A 16946-nucleotide genomic window follows, 5' to 3' on the forward strand; every position below is an offset into this window, starting at 1 on the left:
TGGAGGCGTACAACTATGCAAAGACCGTGTCGTGGAGGTATATTGCCACTACGCACTATTACGCACTGAAAGCTACTTTCAAGTAGAGAGCGCTCAGCGCAGCGGAGCGGAATTTCATATTCCTCGCAAATACAGGTGAGTGCGCGAGAAGAGGGGACGCTGGTTGTGATTTAAAATGATTGTTTATCTGTGCCCGTGTGTTCTGTTTCTCATTGTGGCGTGCAGTTGGAAGCGTGGCTCTGTTGAGTGAATGGAGAGGCACTTTACTCGGATGCATGTGCGAGTTTACAGCGACAGGATGTGATTTGTGCTGCAGCTGCTCTCACATTAAAAAGCCTTTAAAAATCCCTACAAGGACGCATGGCATCTGCGGAATCTTTGGTTTGATGTTAAATCATGTAAAATTTATATTTTACTTACTTACTTATATATTTGTTTGTTTGTTTGTTTGTTTGTTTTGCCGACCCGACCAGCTTTCACAGCCCGCAGAGCTCAATGTGTCAGAAAGTCTTGAGATTAACTCATCATCGATCAGTCATGCATGCAGCGTGACGAGGAGCAGGAGCGCATCACGCTGTCAAAGCCTTTCTGATGTTTCACGGCAGCAGGGTTATTCTCGGGCAAATAACTAATGACTTGGCCAAGCTGTTCGCAAACTGTCTTCCAAAACTTTTTCCATGAGGCATCGCCTGGGCACAGCAGCAGCAGACCACCAGTCCTCGATGTCATGTGATGATATCAAACACGAAACCGTATCTGAGTCGAATTGAGGCGTTAGATCTCAAATTACACAACTGCTTATCGCAGCTTTCTTGTGATTATCAGCCTGAAGCAAAGTCAGTGAAGTGATAATCAAATTAATCTGTTGATTTTAGCTTCACCTGAATCCTCTGTGCTGACCTTATTGAAACGGCAGCTTTTTGGCTTTACAGAAGAGGGCGCACAATCATTTTGTTTTCACTCTCTTGCTTATGCAATCCACATGTAGCCTTTTAAGGTTTCAAACGGGGTTTTAACACCACGCACCACAAGCCTCTTACTGCGTCTAAGGCTGTTTGATAATGTCTCACAATGCAGCATGTCTAAATTTGCATGGAGTTTACACTGTTTGCGATGATGAAAATAGATACTTAACCACAACCGTAACCTTCTTGTAACCATGCACCTTAGTAGTCTGAGGGAAGGTTAACTTATTATAGTAATAGTAAAAAAAATTTGTCTATGTTAAGACACATTGCAATTGTTTCATGACTAAGACTCAGCTGCTCTGAGGACCACTACAGGGTCCTACATAGAAACACATCATTAAATGACAGCAGAACCACCTGCCTTTAATGTTAGACGTGGTGAGAAATGGGAACCCCTGATTCCACATGGTCAGCTTGAAGCCTGAACCAGCAGCTGCAGTGTCCACACACACACACACACACACACACACACACACACACACACACACACACGCACACACATAACACGGTCTTCAAATTCCACTTCCTTCACACGTGGTTAACTTTCCTTTTGAAGTGCCATCAGCTGCAGACATCTTGAAGAATCATCAGGTAGTGCATAGAAGCCAGTTCATAAGAATCATTTTCAGTGAGTCTGCTGGTTTACTTATTTTCATAACGTTTAAACGCGAAGGATTGTCTTGTGAAACATTAACCTTGAGTCAGACTGACCACAGAGTGTTACTGTGTTGTCATGCTGCTGTTGACCACCCCAGTGCATGAGCTTTTTACTCATCAAGTTTTATTAAAGGGGGCTCGTGTTTGTCTTTTGCAGGTACATTCAGCTGATCTTCAGCAGAACATCTTGATCTTCAGAGGACAGCAGAGTCCAGCTGCCATTCATCCGTACAGGAATGGTGGATCACTTGCCACTTGGTGAGGAGACCTTCCTGTGTTACACTGGCTCCCCGGGGTCTGACTACAACTGCCTCAGTCGCCACGCTAATGGTGGCATGTCTCCGGGCATCATGGTGACTGACGCAGGTATCTACAGTCATCACCACCACCTCTACGAAGGGCTGACGCTCTCCTCCTCCCCTCATCTCTCTGAGGATGACCTCAGTGACTCTTCGAGCCCTCGTTCCTCCCTCTGCTCCAGCCCTGAGTCGTCGTCGCCGACGTTGTGTCACGCTCTCAGCTCCAGCTACGAAAGCAGGAGCAGCAGGAGCAGTGAAAGCTGTAGCTCCTCAAGTGGAGAGAGTCAGGACAGTCTGCTGGACCTCCTTCTCTCACAGGCCTCCCTCAGCAGCAACTCTCATTCTTCTGCCTCTCTGTCCACATCCTCCCCAACCTCATCTGCTCCTCTTTTACCCATGGGGCTTGCTTGGGAGTCCAAGAAGGAGCAGCGCCTCAGTCTCCTCCAGCAGCAGGACAAAGAGGACTGTTACGAGTTCCCTGTCTTCCTGGACGAGCTGCAGGATCCTGCAGCGCTCCTCTTTCAGCCCACACTGGAGGAGATCGAGGAGTTCCTGGAGGAGAACATGGTGGTGGCAATGGAGAAAGACGAGGAGGGGAGCGACGAGGCAATGTCACAAACATCAGAGGATGCTGAGGCAGAAAGTTCGAGGACATTAGAACGAAAATTCTTATCAGTGCAGCATAACTCGGATCAGACTGTGCCCGTGGCTTATTCTCCTTTCTCCTCCTCCTTCTACAAAGAGACCAAACATGCACCATGTGCACCATCTGACATAGACATCTCACCATCAACAGTGGATGTTAGTTGTATAACTTGCCCTGGCTCTACCAGTAGTGGACTTGATGGGATCAAACAGGAGGACTGTGGTTCATCTCCAGCCTCATCAGACAGCGACAGTGCTGCCTCCAGTGTGCCTGTCATCCTACAGATCCAGCCCATACAGATCAAACAAGAACCCAACCCTAGTGCCGTATCAGACACCCAGAAAACCGAATCCCAGACAGCCCCATCAGATATCAAAATCGCCCAACTCCTGGTCAACATCCAGGGTCAGACCTTTGCCTTGGTGCCTCAGCTTCTTTCCCCAGCAAACATTGCTAACGCAAGCAAAAACGGAACCGGAATAGCTGCTTCTTCTAAATTTGTTCGGATCGCGCCAGTGCCAATCGCTGCAAAGCCTATTGGAATTGGTGAAGGCGGGTTCATCGGGGGCTCCTCTTCAGGGGTCCTCGCTGGAGGTCAGAGGTACCAGAAGAGCTCAGTCGCAGACCTTATTAAAATGCACAAATGCTCTTTTCCTGGCTGTAATAAGATGTACACCAAGAGCAGCCATCTCAAAGCCCATCTGAGGAGGCACACAGGGGAGAAACCCTTCGCCTGCACGTGGCCCGGCTGTGGATGGAGGTGAGCAGAACTTCAGACTTAAGCCCCTTTCACACTTGCACTGCAGTCCTGTAAATGTCAGGACATTACCAGAGGTCGGGAGGGACTGCATGTTAGAATGCAATTGTCCGAATCAGTTGATCCAGAATTTAGATGGTCTATCTTTAAGCTGTCGGCCCCAAATACCGAATCTTTTAATGTCTGATTGAGCAGATGTTTGAACACAGAAGGCGATTGTCCGCAGCAGTCAAAGCTGGCGAGTGGGCATGTTACTACCCAGTTCATGTCTATCCGAGCTGCTCACTGCTTCAATCTCTTTTTTGCTTGCCTCAGTTGCCTTTTGATTGTTTGCCACTCTCGCATTTGTATTGCACGTACGCCCTCATACATACTGTAGTCACATCAAGGCAAAATCAGTCACGGTTACTGAAGAGTTGTCTTCCTTCTCTTGCATGCTCCACCCAGGTGCCATCCCTCACCTAGAACAGAGTATTTCCTGTAGTTCCTGTGTGCGAATAACACAGATTCAGACAATGTTCGTTCCTGATTGTCTGAAGATCCTCAGTTCATCTCTGAAAACAACATTGCACCTCAAACTGACCAAAGGTTGTAGAAGTTCATGGAGATGAACGAATACATCGTGCAGTTAAATGCACTTAGCTAAATGCACTTGCAGTGTCAAGTGCTCTACATGTTTATCCAAACCTCAGAGATTACGGTTATCAGGGATTGAAACTTCCGCTCTGGTCTGATATACAGACACTGTGGATAATTGACTTGTCCCAATGTGTGACTTTGAGATGTACAGAGTTGCTCTTTATTGCGGGGTTGTTACTGATTACTGACTGGGACTAAACCATCAAGTGCAATAGGATGGAGCTGTATTATGGTTTGTTTGACTTCCTCTTCAGGGCTGAGACATGTTGGAAAAACAGAACATCATTCCAAGAGTCATTGGTGAGGATTACTTGGAACATAAATATGTGTTAGATATACAATGAGAGGATGCAGAAGGCTTATGTTGGATGAAGGGAAGGGTCCCATTAAACTTCAGTCAGGTTGTAATGTGTTCTACTTTGCATGCTGGCCGTGTGCCCCCACTATCTGTGTGTTTTTGTACCACAGTGAAGTTGTAGATTAGATAGAGAAGTGTTTGAAGTTTTCAGAAGGCAGACTTTGCCCCCTGCCAGTTATTCCACTTGTTTGCTCACTGTCTGCAACCATTAATGCAGGACAGATACGCTGGATTCAATCAAGTTCAAAGTTTTCACTTCAGACAAGCTCTCAGGATATGCCGAATTAATTTTCAATCCATGACACATTTTTAAAGAATACTTGGCTGGAAACTTGCATAATCACATTTCAGTTCTTTTAATCATCCATCCAAGCAAGAGAGTCCCAATTTCAACTCTCCCATCCAAAGTACAAACGCCAACTTTTGACCTGTTGGTCAAGCGATTCCACCCCTATACATACAGTTACTGCCCAACGGTGCACATAACGTCCTGCTTGTGTGTGTGTGTGTATTTACACACATGGATGAAGGCAGGGTGAAGCTAGGTTAAAAGAGAAGCCAGCATTATCCTGAAGGTTAAATTATGGTAATGATTTGAGTATAAGGGTGAGGTCAGAATTTGTATTAGGTTTTGGCAAGGCAAGTTTATTTATATTGCACCTTTCAAACACAAGGCACTTCAAAGTGCTTTACAGGAGAAAGACATTAAATAAAACCAAGACTTTGCAGGAGCAGGCTAGAATCGTTGGAGATTAAAAATAAGTGTTGCATCCTGAAAATCAGCCGTACGATTTAGCAAAGAGAAGTGGAGAAAGGCAAATGTGCCTGCATGTCTGAGAGATAGCTAATCAGAAAAGTTTGACCAGCTCAGCATGCAGTTTAGGTCCATGCTTTATCAGTCCTCCTGCAACACCACACTGTGAGGACTATTCTCCACCTGCATATGCACAGTATGCATTATGTAAGGGAATGCATCAACGTTTTTTAGCACACATGCATATTATGTAATAGCAACGTATTGCAGTAAAAAGAAAATGACTATTTATCTGTGATATTAGACCCTTATGGATTTGTTTAAGCTTAAAGTGATGATACATATGGAGCATGTAAAGGAAGGGTTCAACAGTTTGGGAATGTGTTTTGGAAATGTTGCGTTCCTGCAGTGAATTAGATTAGAAGAGTGACACTCTGGTCCTGCCTGCACGCACCTTGTTGGCTCAGTGGTTACAGTGCATGCCACATGATCACAACAAAGCCTGTTGTGATCATCAACTTGTTTTTCATCATTTCCTGTCGTCCTCTTCATTAGTGTAAAATAAAGGTGAATACAACCTTGAAACTCTTTGTAACACTGACAGACGAGCGATCTTTCCCCATGTGCAGTCTTAATGCTGATTGAAACCTGGCTCAAAACAATTTCTTGATGCACAGATGACAGTAGATCCAAGGCATACCAAAAGTAAATTAAAATCTGCTCTTGACATTTTAAGTACAAGCATGGTTTATGTTTCTTTTGAAAGCAACACTCTTGAAGTTTTTCCCCAGCAGTCGCAGTCACACTTCGTGCTTGCATCGATTACTAAAAGTTTGAACACACTGAAGCACCAATTTGTCCGTGTGAATGTTTTTGCAGATGACACGAAGACACAGTGGGAACACAGTATCAGGCCTTCCCTCATGGAAGTTCAAATTAAATAAAAACAGCACAGAGAAGTGGAGCCTGCGGGCTGTTGGACTGTTTAGAAGTTAAGTTTGCTTTTTGCACTTTGAAACCCGACTACACTGGGCAGCTTTAAGCACTTGCAGGAAAGAAGCACAATGAGAACAGTACTCAGAAAAGTGTTCAAACAAAATGTTGTATCTTACTTTTATACATTTTATGCACACGACAAACATGCTGAATGTATCATATTCCAGTCAGTAAGAATCATTTTTTAAAGCCACATCTCTTTGGTTTTTGTGCAGACACATGGAGACATATAGTATAATACATTGTAATGCAATGCAGGCATCAAGGACCATGCTTTTATTTAACCAAACTACTAAAATAAACCCCCCAGTCCTCCCAAAAGTCCTCTTCTGCAGTCTTTATGTGACAGCAGCAGTATACTGTATTATACAGTTGCCCTTTCGCTGCTCCTCTCCCTCTGAGCCAGGAAATGGAGTTGATCTGTGAGTCAGGCATCTCTTACCCTCTGTAACCTTAGAGTAGATGCATGTGTTGGCCTCCTCTGAAGTAGAGACGAGTGGTATTTCATTGGCTGAGCTCCTACATATAACTCAGTGAAAGTCATATTTCTTCCTTTGCCAAACTTTTTTCTTTTTTAAAGCTTTCATCGCTCGCCTTCTCTCCCGCTGTAGTTTATGGTTATACTCATGTACAGATCTTAATGCACACACACAGAGTCACATGTTAACACTTAGAGGTACACATGCAGGCAGCACACACACACATGAGCATGCAGTATTTTTTTTAGCTCAGACCTGCATGGCGTCTCTCAGCGTTTGATGGCTGGGCTCAAACCCAAACAGTTTGCTGTAATAACACTGTGACGTGTGTGTACTCGACATCTGTCACCGAGGCAGCGGCTTGTTGTCCTTGTCAGCTGATGCATTCACCATCACGACAAAGCTATGGTGATGACGGAGCTGTCACTGGTGGATTTAGCTCAACTGGCAGGCAAAGAGAGTACTTACCTTACTATCCATCAACTAGGTTATAAGGGATCCTTGATACAGGATATCTTTTTTACCTGATATGACGAAAAAAAAAATTAAAGGGACAACAGCCAGTTAATCTTCAGTTTTTACCTTTCACATTGGACATTAAAACCTTTCCAATGGACCACTGTCTTTTAGTTTTAAGTCACATCACCGTCACTTGTTAGACTCTGGTCGTCTGTAGTGAATCATTTAGCCACAGACGTCTGAAAGAAACAAGCTGAGCTGACGTTAGCAGCAGCTCGGCCTGCGGCCTACGAGGAGAAACACTGATTTCTAACGTGACACTGATCATTCTTTGTTTTTCACTGTAATATTCCTTGTTTCAGGGATAAATAAGACCTTTGCATATGATTGGGCTCCTGATAGAAGATAAGACAAGATAAAATAAGATAAGATTAGATAATTCTTTATTGATCCCGAGGGGGGAAATTCGGGTGTTACAGCAGTACCAAGACAAAAATGCAAGTCAGTAAATACAGTATAAGAAAAATAAATAAGAATAGATAGATAAATAACAAATATACGAGGGATACAAATAAAAATACAAGGTATATACCACTGTTATACAAGTAGGAGTAAGTGACAAGACAAAGTGAAGTGATGATTATTAAAGGAACTCTAACCTCAAACTGAGCTTATGTCAGTAGTGGTAGCTCAGCATGCAGCCCGTCCTGACGTCTGAACCGCCAGAGAGCCGAGAGAGACACTGACTTCAATGTGAAACTAGTTTTTTCATTGTTCAGTGCATGTTAATACATTTTATCCTAAAGTTTCACAAATGAACCTTTTGGTTTTTCTGGCTTCTGTCAGTCTCAGGATGCCCCTCAAACTGGCAGCAGTGGCTGCACGATCTTTTGTTTCGTTTTGATGCATCTTTAACGTCGTTTTCATGTTGACGTGATATGTACTAAAAAGTGGTCTTACTCAGGAAGGTTGCACAAAATGATGCAAAATGTATTTAATAATTCCCCGCAGATGCATCAAAGCCAAAGTCATGAGCCTGATTTGAAAGCGTAAGCACCAAAAAGTGCAGAGTTTGTGTGAAAATGTAGCCGTGGTAAAGTAAAAAGTTAAAAATAGTATAAAATAATCATGCACATATTCTTCCATATCACCAGGCCACATGTGCTGCGTTACTGATTCTCCTTCGTGACGGCCATCTTCATATCCTCTGACCTCTGCAAGGAGGTCAGAGAGTTTGCGGTCATCCATAAAACCGCCTCTGTGCAGCCAGAAAGGATTAAGTGTCTGGTTAAACAACAAATTCAGGAATTGAATCCAGCTTCAGTAGCTTAAAGAAAACAAATGGAAAGCCAGTCAAACTGGGTTTTTATGGTTGCTTGTTTAGCTTTGCATGTTACTCCTGTCCCTGATTATAGTGCTGTCATGCATAAATGTGAGATTCCTTTCATCTTGCACAGAGTTGAAATTGAGCAACTCGTAAACACAGTGACAGGAGACGCAGAGGGATTTTAACTGACATGATAAACAAAACAAAAGCAGGTGAGGGAAATAAAGATGACAGATAAAACGCTGTACAGTAAGTGTCTGTTACTGTAATTTTCCAGGTGTGTAACCAGCCTTACCGCCCCACCTTCCCCGCCTGTTTTCACTATACCCTGTTGGCTGCAGCACAGAGTTTAGAGGCAAGCTAGAACAAAGCCTGCGTATGTGTTTCCCACAGCTTTCACACTAATATGTATACTATGTGTTGAGCTGCAGCCACGCCAAGCCGCCCTGGGGACGCGAGGCTCTAAGAACCGCAGTCCTCGAGTGAAAAACACTCTGAATTGATTAACAGAAGTGCCCTCCACCCTCTGAGCCTTGAACCCAGTGACCCCAGACAGAAAATCCACAAGTTAGATTAGCAGTCAGAGAAATAGAGGCAGAGAGAGAGTGAGAGAGAGAGAGGGCGCATGAGTTCGAAAAGGACAGATATGGAGGGGCTGTGAAGGAGAGCTGGCACATGATCAGTCTTCCCCAAAAAAAGTGGATTTGAGGAACAATCAGGCTGTCTCTTTCCATGAGTCCTCCACACATACACTGTTGAAAGATCCCTCCCGGTGCAGTATGTTATATTTGGTCTCAGGCCCAGTTTGAGCCATTAGAATAGCTGTACATGGTTTCTATCATGCCCAGGCTTGAAGCTACGACAGCACAGCTTCAGGGTGTGATGTGTGCATGTGCGTCAAACACAGATTATCATAAGCAACAAATGTACAGGCACATGGAGTACAGAACACAAAGAGACCGGTGTTTTCTGATTTATAACTTATTAATGACTTAATTGTTTATCATTAAAAAAACCTGCTTAATCTCTGACAGATCTTGGAATGGGTCACATATGCCTCAAGGATTTTGCTGCCTGCTGTAGAGGGCTCATGTTTTATGTAAATCAGCAGTAATCAATATATTTATTTAAAAATGGATCAAATGACTGTGTAGTGAAGTGTCAAACCCAAAGAGAATTCTTTACCTGCCTAAAAAGACAAAGTTAGCAGCTAGCTGGTGAACAAAGTTGACTTTTAAGCAGCTTAAAAGCGCGATTTCTTTCATGGAGTTGGTGGAGATCAAAATGGAGCCGGAAGCATACGGTGATGATCTGAGTTATTTCACTTCTGCCAGGTGTGCAGGTCTCGTCATGTGCATGTGCAGTGTTGCTGATTTGGCCACAGACCAACATTTACCATATTCCCCTGTACATTTTAAAAATAGTGAACTTCCTGTATGTGTGATGCATCTCAGTAAACCTGAACTCATATTTTTCACCTGAAGACAAATGAGTACTGCTGGATCTTTGTAGTAACAAGTCACATACAGGTGCATACAGGTCTTTGGATACTTGTGGTTAAAGCTGTAATCTCAAAGATCTCAGTTTCGTTCTCTTTGGCGGCACCTATGGCGATAAACGGTAACTGCAGGAGCACACTTCCCAGATATCCAGACAGTGCTGCATGTGTGACGTCCACGGTTGGCTCCGGTTGTAACTCTTGATTTTCCTGGCTGACGGTCGCTTTCCTTTTCAGACTGTTTGCTTCATCTGAGCGTCGAGTTTGTTTCTTTTTCTTTGGATTTTCACTTCTTGTTGAAGTTGTATCTGTAGTCATCCATCTTTTCTTTGTTTGTTCAGCCATAGTAGATTACTGTTTACTCCCAACACTTGCAGAGAGTGGAAAAGCAGCCGCTTAGCTCCGCCTACCCTCTCTGGCAGACCAACCACTGCTGGCTGATGGAAAACACGTCACTGACTGGGCGCCGCTTGTGATTTTCGCCACAGTCGCCACAGACACCCAGTCTGTAATACTGCAAATGCAAAGGCTTTCATCAGTGGGCCATAGGCTCAATCACCTCAATCAACAATTGTGTTAGCTCATTCAGTGATAGATTAACAGACTTAACAGACATTTATTTAAATGAAAATCTATGAAGTCATCTTGTGAAGGGGTCACACTGCATGGGTGAAAAAATGCATCTGTCTTTCAGAAAACAATCAAAGGCTCTCTGTAGGATCAAAAAGTCTTTATTGCACACGGCAAAAATAAACTTTAATAGTAGCTGAAGCGTTGCAGCCAACTTGGTCTTCATCGGGGCGCATGCCAGCTGTGTCTTGCACACCTTTGTCGAGTTACCGTAATCAGCTGGGAGTGGGAGAGCCATTCACAGTGCACAACAAAGGCCTCACCCGATCGTGACACAAAAACACACCTACCAAAAGCAATCCCCATAGTTATCAGCAAACGCATCAAAACACAATCTTGTTAACATCCATGAAGTCATATTATCGTAACATTTTAACTGCAGGATTAGCACAATCATATGAAAATACCAATATAACATTTCACAGACACATCAGCCTCATCAATAATGGCATATCTGAAATTACAAGCTGTTGTGGTGTCTCACAAAAAAGGAGAAAAATCGATCTCGTTGAGACCACAGCGTTTTGTTGCTTTTAGTTGCACAATATACGTCTTCACCTTTTCTGCCAATCAGTTTCCTTGCAGAACTGGCTGCGTTGATGCTATCAGGACAAACAAATCATTAGTGCATTCAGGTGTGACGGTAATTGTTATTAAACAAGGCGTTCCCTGTGTCTGACGTAAGCAAAGTCAAAGATGCAGGTCAGAAAGATCTCCGTAATAAACAGTCACCAGATGAGTCCTCAATGCCGAGTGTTTGTTTTCAGGTTCTTAGCTTGTAATATTCCACGGCTTAGCTTTATAAGCCCTGTCTGTTATCTTCTTTTTATTACAGGGCCATTAAAGTGATGAATAGGCCGGTTGTGTAATCCACTTGTAGAGTGGAAATGGTTTGAAATAACTGCGAGTGACGTTTTTACATCTCTCTGAATTATCGCCTTCATGCTTTGAGTTTGCCGCTGTTGCCTGCTACTGGAAATGCTCCGGGAAATCAATCTGTGTTACAGATTAATCTGAACTTAACAGCTTCACTTATATATACGGAAACGCACACGCACATAGGAGACTACCCTATCATCCACTTAACCCTTCACTGTCAGGGTTTCCAAGCTGACTGGAGCCCGTAGAGACCAGAGCAGAGGCGGCCAGGAATAGACTGAGCTTGGATTTTCACTCCTCATGTGTTGAGCTAAATATGGGACGGCTCTTTAACTTCACAGAGGAGACGCAGGGCAATACACAACTATCACACCTCTCAGATTACCCTCATGTAAAACTGCTTGGCATGGCTTGTATGTTATTTGGTTATTTTTATCGAGCAGAGGCTGTATACTAACAGAGTGGTTAGTTTATGCACAAGGGTGGGAGTATTTTGAAGTGAGAATTTGTCCATTTTTCTTTGTGCAATTTCAGTGTTTTCCTTGACTTTGACATGCAATTAGGGAGTGAAACAGCAATAAATGAGGGAATGAGAAGGGAAATATTTTCAAAGAGATGCTTCATGTTCAGGAAAGTTTAATAAATCACAATCTGTGTCTTCTTCCGGCAGATTCTCCCGGTCAGACGAGCTGTCCCGACACCGGCGCTCCCACTCCGGAGTGAAACCATACCAGTGCATCGTCTGCGAGAAGAAGTTTGCCCGCAGTGATCACCTGTCGAAACACCTCAAAGTCCATCGCTTTCCACGAAGCAGCAGGACAGGACGCTCTGCAAACTGACTCCTGTGACCCCGCTCTGACAGACTGACGCTAAGCGGAGAGAGAGGGGCAAGGGGGGGGCTGAGTTGGTGTATGTGCGTGTGACGAAGGACAGGAGGAGGTTGGGGTGAAAGTCCAAACACCTTTAAAAGGAGTCTGTGCAGGACTTGTGTGTGTTTATGTTCAAATATGTACGCGTGACGTACGCTCATGGTACTGTGATAATTTATTGGGTGGCGAGGAAAAGACTGTAAAACGAAAACAGAAAACTGTTACTTGACACAGCACCCTCACAGGTGGAATAAGCTTCTTGTATATTTTTGTTTTACTCAAATCTTTTTTATTATTTGATGAAAGATTTGCTATTCAGAGTATTTTTACACTTTGAGATGTGTGTTATTGTTGGAGTTAAAAGCCTTATAACAATACAAGTTGCATCACTAAGGGGTTCTTCACCTTCGTACAGCCAAATTTAGCTTTAAGGTAATATTAGCAAAAAGCCAGGGCTTTGAATGGTTTGACTTTAACACGTTGGAGCCTTGGTTTGATCTCACTAGCCGGCAGAGAAATGATAACATTCCTTTAGCTTTAATAAGTATTGTCTTTGTTACCTTTGAGTGCCATGACAGGAAAATAATGTAGTAACCTCAAACACAAAAACAAAGCTCAAGTCTTGTCACGACTTAATTTGCACTGGCACACAGGAAACGTCTGGTTGTCTGCCCATGTTAAGTATGTAGAACATAGTGTGTGTAGCTGTATTCTGTTGTGACCCGACTCGCTGTTCTGTAACACATTTTCATCACATCTGGTCAACACACTGTTTAGCTGAATATTTGTCATTTCACAGCCTTTTTTTTTAAAATCCAAACAACCAAACAAATCAGGCACAACAGCTACGTCCTTTGATTACCCAAAAATATTTCAAGCCGAAGCTGAAAACAAGATTTTCACCGAAGTCCGTATGTCTGTTGTTCTGTCTCCAGCCCACGACATTTCACAATTTGTTTTTCTGAGATATAATGAGAAGCCATATCATTTTAAACGACGTATTCACATCATGTCACTGCTGTTAAAATAGAGGGTAAAGTCAAAGCACACAACGAAAGGCTTCAGAATCACAAACACATTGATTTATCCCCGGGCTCGATCCCCTATTTGTCCTGATATAACCACCTTTTATTTATCAGAAGGAACATAGTTAACTTCTTCTGAATAAGGGTGAAAGAAGACATCAATACAATATTGTGTTTTGTGATAAAGGGTGCAATATATATCACCTTGTTTGCAATATATAACAATATATAGTAGGGGTAAGAATCGCAGGGTAACTCACGATACGATGCGGTACGTGGCCCACAATAACAGAAATATCACGATACAGCGATTCTGTGATAATTGAGATATTGCCAGACAATCATATCACGATGCATCACGATATCAAAAGGTGAATGCAGAATGAATGTTAATCTTTCACTGCCAATGGGTGTCAGTTTCACAGATTTCGACACAAATGGAGATAAACAATGCAGTGACTCAAATTGGCAGGGAGATCTGTTTAGCTATTTGGCACCAGCAATACGAAAATTGTCGGGACGCGATATATTGAAATATCGATCATTTGTCCCACCCCTAATATATAGCATCATGACCCCTGTGTTGTGATACGTATAGTATTGCAATATTTCTGCTAGTACAAATCCCTAATGAACAGCAGCCACTGTTGCCCCAAATAACAATAACAACAGTAGTGAATAAGAACAGAACAGACAAAAGTGTTGGCTAAATGTTAGCTAACATTAGCTGCCATAAGCTACTGCTCATATCTGAATAAGTAAAGTTGTAGCAGCCAAACACCTTAAACTTTTCATCTGTAAAATGATGAATGTGCTTTGTTACATAGTGCATGGCCTCTTTTCAATATAAGGGATGTTTCGTACCATCAGGTACAATTTAGCTCTCAGCTAGCTCCCAGTGAAGCCGCGTCTCTTGCCAAGTCAAGTATGTTTTCCTCTTTCTTTCATGACATGATTTGCATTTCAAATATAACTGGATTTTTTTATATACATGTCGCCCATTTGTTGAGACTGGAATCGTGTGCCATCAAAGGGAATCAGGAAATCAAAGAGCAACTAAAAACAGATTTTGTGTCCCTGGTCTTGAACATATCAAATCTCTTGCCATAGATGAGATGCCTTTGTGTTGTACTGTAAGGGAACAGTGACTGTTTTGCTTTTTTTGTCATACAAAATATAAACATGTATAGATTGCTTTAGTGTCATTCTGCATCTTAGTGGACTTAAATGAGTCACACAACATGCAAGCTGCACAGAGTCCAAAGATGGTTTCCGGTGCCAAAGAGTCAAAGCTCAGCTGACTGTCAGTGTTGATTTAGTCTGAAGACGGGATGTTAAAGTTTGAACTGGAAGTTGTTTTTGGAAATGTTTGATTTGCTGAAGCGTACAATGATTGATGAGCGCTTGGAGTGTTTAGTGCAGCACCCACATGAGACGCTGTATGGAGGAAGTGTGTTATCTTGTGTATGTCAGGCATTCCTTCCATACAATAAGACTTTTCTGAATGGGTGTCACGCGTGAGCCCATGAATGTATGTAAATACTGTATATATGCATATAAAAGGAGAAGTGAAATATTCTTGTAGTGATTTCTTTGATTTTGAAAGATTTTTTTTTTAATATGTAAATATGTATCAGGATAATTCGAATATATGGTGAAAATGTGGGAACTTTTTTTTGTCAGGTTTTTACAAACAACAACATGCTCATGAAAAGTTTCAAAATACACCCAGAGAGTTTATATCACATTGTCTTGACTTGCACAGCCACTTTGTCAGGTGCTTATTGCAATATAGTGTAAAGTGTAATGAAACGTGATGAGTATGTTCTGTGTCCTGTAAACACTTTACAAAGAAAGTTGCTTAAAATCTTATATATTTGCTTTTGTTCTTACGTAAAACATATTGACAATAAAAATATCAAAACATACAGAATGTTTGTTGTTGTTTTTCTGCTAGCTCATGATGCTAACCCAGCGTACATGTAACCATCGCGGATAACGTAGGCGACTGCACACAGGAGAAGATGTGGCCAAAAGCTGCTCCTGTTTGTTCTTTTACATTTTCACAAGGAGCAGGATGGAAACAACGGCTGTACTGCTTTTAGGGATTACGTCATATCAGGCCAAATGATCCATCAGAGATCATAAAAAATGATTTGGTGTTTTAAGATTCGATGACATTTCGATATAACTGCTGTTGGCTTTTGAATTATCACTGTCTGTAACCCATTTCACACATAAACGCCCGACAACTTCGAGACAATTTGAGGACATTCAGGTCATGAAATCCTGGAAATGGCTTTTAGACAAGTACCTCGGGAGACTTCACGCGTTGAATTTGAAACACTTACGGTTTTTGCTCCTCTCTCAGACAATGTCGGGAAATGTTCAGAAGTGCACACGTGTGAAACAGGCTTGTTAATCACATCAAAAAACAGCATTTTAAATGTGTCTGGTTGTTTTTTCTTGATGTTTTCTAGATTGCATTTTGAAAGTCAAAGTAAAACCCCCATATGCATACATATATAGTCGTATAGTGTCCTTGTGTTTCTTAGCCACATATAGCTCTGGGAGCAGGACAAAAGAGTTTGCTTCCCGTAAAGTTGCATGTGAAACGTACAGCTGGAAAACATGAGACACGTCAATGCAAGATTTTTACCACATGGCAAATTTGCATGGAAATTATACCCCCGTTCTCTGCTCTTCCACCACTTATCCCCCTGTCTTCACAGCTTTTTAAAGAATGCCTCTGCATGTTTTCTGGTCTGAAGCGTGTTTGCTGAGTCATTGTGTGAAAAGCAGAGAGGTCGGCCGTGATTGCTAAAAAAGAGGTAGCACCTAGCGGGCTGCGTGTGTGTGTCTGTTCTGGGTGTATATCATGGTGATTTATGAGGCAGTCCGGTCTCAGAGACATTCTGGGATGCAACAGGAGGATTTAATTCAACACATGTGGGTCTGAACTACACTATTGGCTGCTCAGCTTAGGATTAGCATCGAGGCTCCACCTTTCTGTTGACGTCCGTTGGCCAAAGAGTCTCTCAAGAAGTCCAATCCCAAGCGACTCTTGGTTGAACCTGAAACCTCTGCCTGAAATGTTCTGAATGATGAGAGAAAAACATGCAGTTCACGTTTTATAAAATGTTCGATTGACTTTATGCATTTCCACATTTACTGGCTCGTCTTAATCAAAGTAACCCAAATACTTGAGAAAAGGAATCCCTGATGAGAAAAGGTTTTAAACTGTTCAATATTACAACTACAAAGGAAGGAAGTGAGACAGTAACTACAGGTGTGCAGAAATGAAAAGGTGTAATCCATTCTGGTTTCCTGGCAGAAACCAACGTTGGTTTCTTTTAACCACAACCGTGACTGTTTCCTTAGTACAACCATGGGGGTGTTATTGTAACTGTGACACAGAAAGTCAATCCTAACAAATCAGTCATTTCTTTTTACCCAGGTCACAATAATCTTGTAATCTTAAAGCAGCAACTTAGAAGAAACTAGTGAAGTCCGCAGGCTCTCAACCTGCCTGACCACTGTTAGAGGATGAGTCCATGACGAAGAGGGTGGATGTTAAAGTTGTATTTTGGAGAGAAGCAAATTTGACTTACCGTTAACACGCATTGTCCTACAACAATAAAAGAATAAAAATATGCAATATTTTACATCAAAACATAATCAAAAAGCACCTAAAAGAAACAGTTTT

The 16946-nt window shown here is 42.4% G+C and overlaps 1 protein-coding gene across 1 annotated transcript; it reads left to right on the forward strand.

Moving 5' to 3' along the window:
* Positions 1 to 1861: 1861 nt before the first annotated feature.
* LOC138589794 (Krueppel-like factor 15) lies at positions 1862 to 15094 on the forward strand. The gene is made up of 2 exons (XM_069660248.1): positions 1862 to 3330; positions 12017 to 15094. The coding sequence occupies exons 1-2, from the start codon at positions 1862 to 1864 to the stop codon at positions 12183 to 12185; spliced, it is 1638 nt and encodes a 545-aa protein (XP_069516349.1). The 3' UTR covers positions 12186 to 15094.
* The last annotated feature ends 1852 nt before the right edge of the window (positions 15095 to 16946 follow it).

Source organism: Semicossyphus pulcher, unplaced genomic scaffold, assembly GCF_022749685.1.
Source record: "Semicossyphus pulcher isolate SPU_LCO1_2020_fin unplaced genomic scaffold, fSemPul1.0.p SCAF_13, whole genome shotgun sequence".
Lineage (NCBI taxonomy): Eukaryota > Metazoa > Chordata > Actinopteri > Labriformes > Labridae > Semicossyphus > Semicossyphus pulcher.

Bases quoted from the DNA above. Each gene is read 5' to 3' on its own strand.
- LOC138589794 (XM_069660248.1), top strand. From the start codon at position 1,862: ATGGTGGATCACTTGCCACTTGGTGAGGAGACCTTCCTGTGTTACACT. The intron at 3,331-12,016 runs GTGAGCAGAACT...TTCTTCCGGCAG, and splicing joins TGGCCCGGCTGTGGATGGAG to ATTCTCCCGGTCAGACGAGC.